This window comes from Vulpes lagopus, chromosome 9 (assembly GCF_018345385.1).
Source record: "Vulpes lagopus strain Blue_001 chromosome 9, ASM1834538v1, whole genome shotgun sequence".
NCBI lineage: Eukaryota > Metazoa > Chordata > Mammalia > Carnivora > Canidae > Vulpes > Vulpes lagopus.
This window is the reverse complement of record NC_054832.1, coordinates 1,501,793-1,506,405: the sequence shown is the minus strand read 5'-3', so window position 1 is coordinate 1,506,405 and position 4,613 is coordinate 1,501,793. Positions and strand designations below refer to the sequence as shown.

Sequence of the window (4,613 nt, the reverse complement as noted above, 5' to 3'; positions counted from 1 at the left end):
GACTAAGTAGGGTCTGGAGGGTGCAGCGTGCACCCGGCCGCACACGTTTCCTTGCACCAAATCTGTGCACTCGGGCTGTGCCGGCCGCCCTCCAGCCTCGGGCGCTTCCCCAACCGGCCTCCCTGCCCCCCACCCCCCCACCCCCCGGCACCTCGATGCAGCCATTCGAGGCCTGTTGCCCCTGGGCGACCAGGAGGCCTGGGAGCAAGAGCAGCCCAGAGGGAGGCTGGCCCTCGACCTTGGCTGAAGGACCAGGGGAATGAATGGTTCTCAGGAAGGCGGTCACCCTCCTCTGGCCTCACTGCGCCCCCTGGGGTGGCTGGGACCCGGCCGTGGGTGGGGAGGGTGCCCCTGCCCCGGGGCAGGCCCTGCCTCCCGGAAGCAGACAGGAGAACAAAGGGAGTGGCGGGTGCAGCCTGGCAGGGTGGCCAGAGATTGGGATCTGCCCGCCCCGCAGGCCTTGCTGGCCGTGGGGAGCCCGTCCGTGTTGACAGTGGGCTGCGGAGCCCCCCCCTTGCTGGTCAAAGCGATATAAAGCCACCCTGAGGTCCAGGCCACCGCTGCCCGCTGGTGACCATGAAGGCCGTCCTCCTCGCCCTGCTGGCCGCTGCCTTGGCCCTGCGGCCAGGTGAGACCTCTGCCACCGTGGGGCGGGGCCGTGGGAGCTGGGATGGGTGGGGGCAAGCCAGGGAGCCCAGAGGGGCACCCAGAGAGAGGACCCACCCAGAAGGACAGAGAGGAGCTGGAGGTGGGGGCACAGGGAGGAGGACGCGAGGTGGCAGGTAAGCGAGGCAGCGGCAGGAAGAAGGGGCTTCGGTCCTTGCCGGCGTCCCCCTCGGGGCAGGTGCAGGAGGGACTCACCCAGAGGCAGGCAGGGCACGGGGCTTCTAGTCCTTTACCCGCCGTGGCGCGGGGCCTGGCTCTCCGACGGCCAGACCGCCGGACGGACGGCGGCGCAGGGAGCCTGCAGGGTTGGGGGAGGCCCTGGGGAAATGCCTCGAGGTAAGAAGTGCCACAGAGGCAAGGAGGGCAGAATGGGGTGGTGGGGGCCCTGGGGGGCATCCCGAGAGCACCCGAGGCCCGGCCCCGGGTCCGCTGTGGGCAGCCAGGACAGCAGACACAGGCCACGGAAACCGGGCAGGCCTCTGCTGCTCTGGTCCTGACGCCGGGCCCAGCTGGGGCTCTTCCCGCCCTGGAGCGTCCCTAAACCTCTTAGAGACTTAGCTTCCTCCTCTGGGAAGTGGGGATCATGACGATGGCCCCCAAGGCTGCTGGGGGTCGGCTTGTGTGTGGGCACAGGGCTGGCTGCACGGGGCTGGCATCCCAGCTCCATCAGTCTGCTGACCGGAAGGGACCGCATCATGACCAGCACCCAGGGGCCCACGCAGGGTCTCCTGGCACCGGGGATGCCTGGGAGGGGTTGGGGACTGGGGGGCTGGGCTGGATTCACACAGGCTGTTAGAGACCGTGATGGAAGGGCCTGGATGGTGGCACGAGTGATCCTGGGAGGAGTCCTGCCCACCCCACCGCCCTCAGCTGCCCAGCACCCAGCTGGGCCTCCTGCCAAGTGGGGTGAGCCAGTTCCCACCCTGGGGCGTGTAGGCCCTTCCCTCTCAGACCACAGGCTGGGGCACGAAGGGTGGATTCCCGGCGCCACGGCAGCAAGTGGGCAGAGAAGCCTCCCTGGTGACACCCTGGGGCCGTCCCGGCTTGCAGTGGGCTCTTGTGCTCTTGCACACTCTCAGCACCTGGAAGGTGGTGCTTCCCCACTGTGGGAGGGCAGCCTCTGAGCACCCCGCCCCGCAGGCACCGCCCTGGAGTGCTACTCCTGCAAGGCCCTCGTCAGCAGCCAGGACTGCCAGCGCGTGCAGAACTGCTCCCACTCCGAGACGCAGTGCTGGACCGAGCGCATCCGTGAGTGGCCCTGCCGCCCCCGCAGTCCTCCCGTGACCTGCCCAGACTCTCCCAGGGCTGGGTGTGGCTCTGCCCTGCCTCCCGCCATCCCTTCTACTCCCTGCACTCACCCCCGGTGGTAGGGGCTCAAAAAACCTCCTGTCCACCTGCTGACTTCTTCATCTATCCACCCCCAGATACAGGTGCTTAGCTTCCCATCCATTCATCCCCCGTCCCTTGTCTGTCTGTCCATCACTCAACCCTTTACCGTCCATCCCCCCTCCATCACTCGTTCATCCACCCATCCATCCCCCTCCCTCATCCACGCATCCATCCATCCCTCCTTCATCCATCCATCCCCCCTTCCATCACTCATCCATCCCCCCTTCTGTCACTTATCAATCCCTGCCATCACTCATCTACCCATCCATGCATCCATCCCTCCTTCATCCATCCATTCCCTCATCACTCACTCATCCACCCATCCATCCCCCTCCTCATCCACCCATCCATCCCCCTCCCTCATCCACCCACCCATCCCTCCTTCATCCATCCATCCCCCTTTCCATCACTCATCCATCCACCCATCCATCACTCACTCACCCATCGCCGCATTTGTTCACTCATCAGGCATGTTGAGTGCCCAGCAGGTCTGGCTGGGCACGTGGACATGGATGAGGCCAGGTGCCTGCCCTGACACTGCTGGCAGTCTGGGGCAGTCAACTCTAGAGTTTCAGTTAGAGTGGGGACAGGAAGAGGGCCCTGGGCATGGGGACAAGGCCAGGTGGGTGAGCATCCAGGACCAGCCCTAGCTGAGCGGCCCTCACTCCCAGGTGCGGTTGGCGTCCTGACCCTCATTAGCAAGGGCTGCAGCTCGCACTGTGTGGAGGACTCGCAGAACTACTACGTGGGCAAGAAGAACATCACGTGTTGCTCCACTGACCTGTGCAACGCCAGTGGGGCCCATGCCCTGCAGCCAGCCACTGTCACCCTGGCACTGCTCACTGCTCTCGGTGGCCTGCTGCTCTGGGGCCCTGGCCGGCTGTAAGATCCAGGAGGACCCCACTGTCCCACGCTGGGCATTGATGTGCAGGGGTCCAGAGCACCCTTCACACACCTGGCCCAGTTGAGACTCCTCCGAGACCCTAACTCAGCTTGGACCGTGCCCCTCTGCCCTCTCCAGCCTTCTGTGGCTCCCCCCACGAGCCCTGCCCAGCTCCTACTGCTCAGCAGGCTGGGTTCTATTGCTGTGGCACTGTCCCAAATCAGTAGAACCCAGCCCGTACACAGTCTGTCCAACCCCCAGACTCCAGCCTACCCCACAACCCTCGCTCAGGCATCTCTTCCTCCAGGAAGCCTTCCCTGCCCACCCCCTCCGTCAGCTAAGCCATGTCCCACCCATGGTGTCCCCCGCCCCCAGCAAGGAGTTGGCACTCAGGAGGGCCCCATGAAGGCTGAGGGGTGTAAGGTCCCATGGGCCCCAAAAGATGAGGTGTGGAAGGGGTTCCAGCTCCCCATGGCCATGGGAGTCCTGGGGCAGGAACCCCAGCACAGGGTAGGCCCTTAATAAAGTCCCCTTGACTTAGCTGCAGAGAGCTCCGTTCTTGCATGCCCCTGCGTGGGGTCAAGGCTGGGGTGCAGGCCTGTGTTGGGGTGCCACCTGGCCCCGTGTCCATGGGCTGTGGCCACGTCCTTGGCCAGCCACGTAGGGTGGAGCTCCGGCCTGGCAGGAGCACGTGATGGACGCCTGGAGGGAAGCAGCATCCTGGGGATCCCGGCTCTTGCTGTGTGGCCTCACTCATGTCCTTCGACCTCTCTGAGCCTCAGACACTTACCTGTGACCCCTGTGACCTGTGCTGTGAGGATTGAGGATTCACAGGACACGGGTTTCTGGGTGGGAGGGGCTGCTGCTGAGTGAGGTCCCCACGGCGGCCCCGCCCTGTCCTTCCCCTTCATTTGAGGACAGCCCTTCCGTCTGTTTCTTAAAACTTTTTTTGTCTGTTGTAAATTCTCCACATCCACAGTGAAAAAGTCAAACTACGCTGAAGGGTCCCCAGCAGATGGGCCTCCCCGCCCCTGACCACCTGTCCCTCCCCGTTCTAGGAGCCCCCAATCACTCCTCTTGGGGCTCCCCTCAGAGTACCTGTGGCCTGGGGGAGGCCACCCGAGGGGGGTGGGCCCTGAGGGCCACAGGCCAGGGCCGGGACCTGCACGAGGTGCTTCTGGTTCTGGTCCAACACACACCACGTGGTAGCTGCGGCAGGATTCGAACTTGGGCTCTGGAGCTCTGGGTGGGGGCGGGGCCAGAGGCTCCAGGTCTCCCCCAGTGTGTCCCCAGGCAGGACACCGGGTCCCAGGGTTGCACCGTCGGGAGGGCAGAGTTCCCCACCGTGCCCTTCCCAGCCCAGGCGCCCGGCTCCTGTTGGGGGGCTCTGGGCCGGGGCCTCTGCCACAATGCCCCTCTGACTCCAGTCCGGGGTCCGGTCCAGGGCCCAGAGTTCAGGGCCAGGCCTCTGTTTCCTGGGAGGGCACCACAGACCTGGGGTCCCTGGGCAGACCCTTAGGTCCATCGGGGTCTGGCCCGGGCTGGAGCTTGGGCCAACAGCAGATTGAGGACTGGTGGGCACCAAGGACGGGGCTTCCAGTGGAACTTTGTGCCTCCCTCCAGTGGGCCCAGGCCTGTCGACTCTGTCCCGGTGACCACAGAGGACACTGGGTGC

The 4,613-nt window shown here is 65.3% G+C and overlaps 1 protein-coding gene across 1 annotated transcript; it reads left to right on the top strand.

The window, feature by feature from the left end:
* The first annotated feature begins 500 nt into the window (after nucleotides 1–500).
* PSCA (prostate stem cell antigen) lies at nucleotides 501–3,702 on the top strand. Its single transcript, XM_041769606.1, has 3 exons — nucleotides 501–628; nucleotides 1,807–1,914; nucleotides 2,727–3,702. Exons 1-3 carry the CDS (start codon nucleotides 577–579, stop codon nucleotides 2,939–2,941), a joined length of 375 nt encoding a protein of 124 aa, XP_041625540.1. The 5' UTR covers nucleotides 501–576; the 3' UTR covers nucleotides 2,942–3,702.
* The last annotated feature ends 911 nt before the right edge of the window (nucleotides 3,703–4,613 follow it).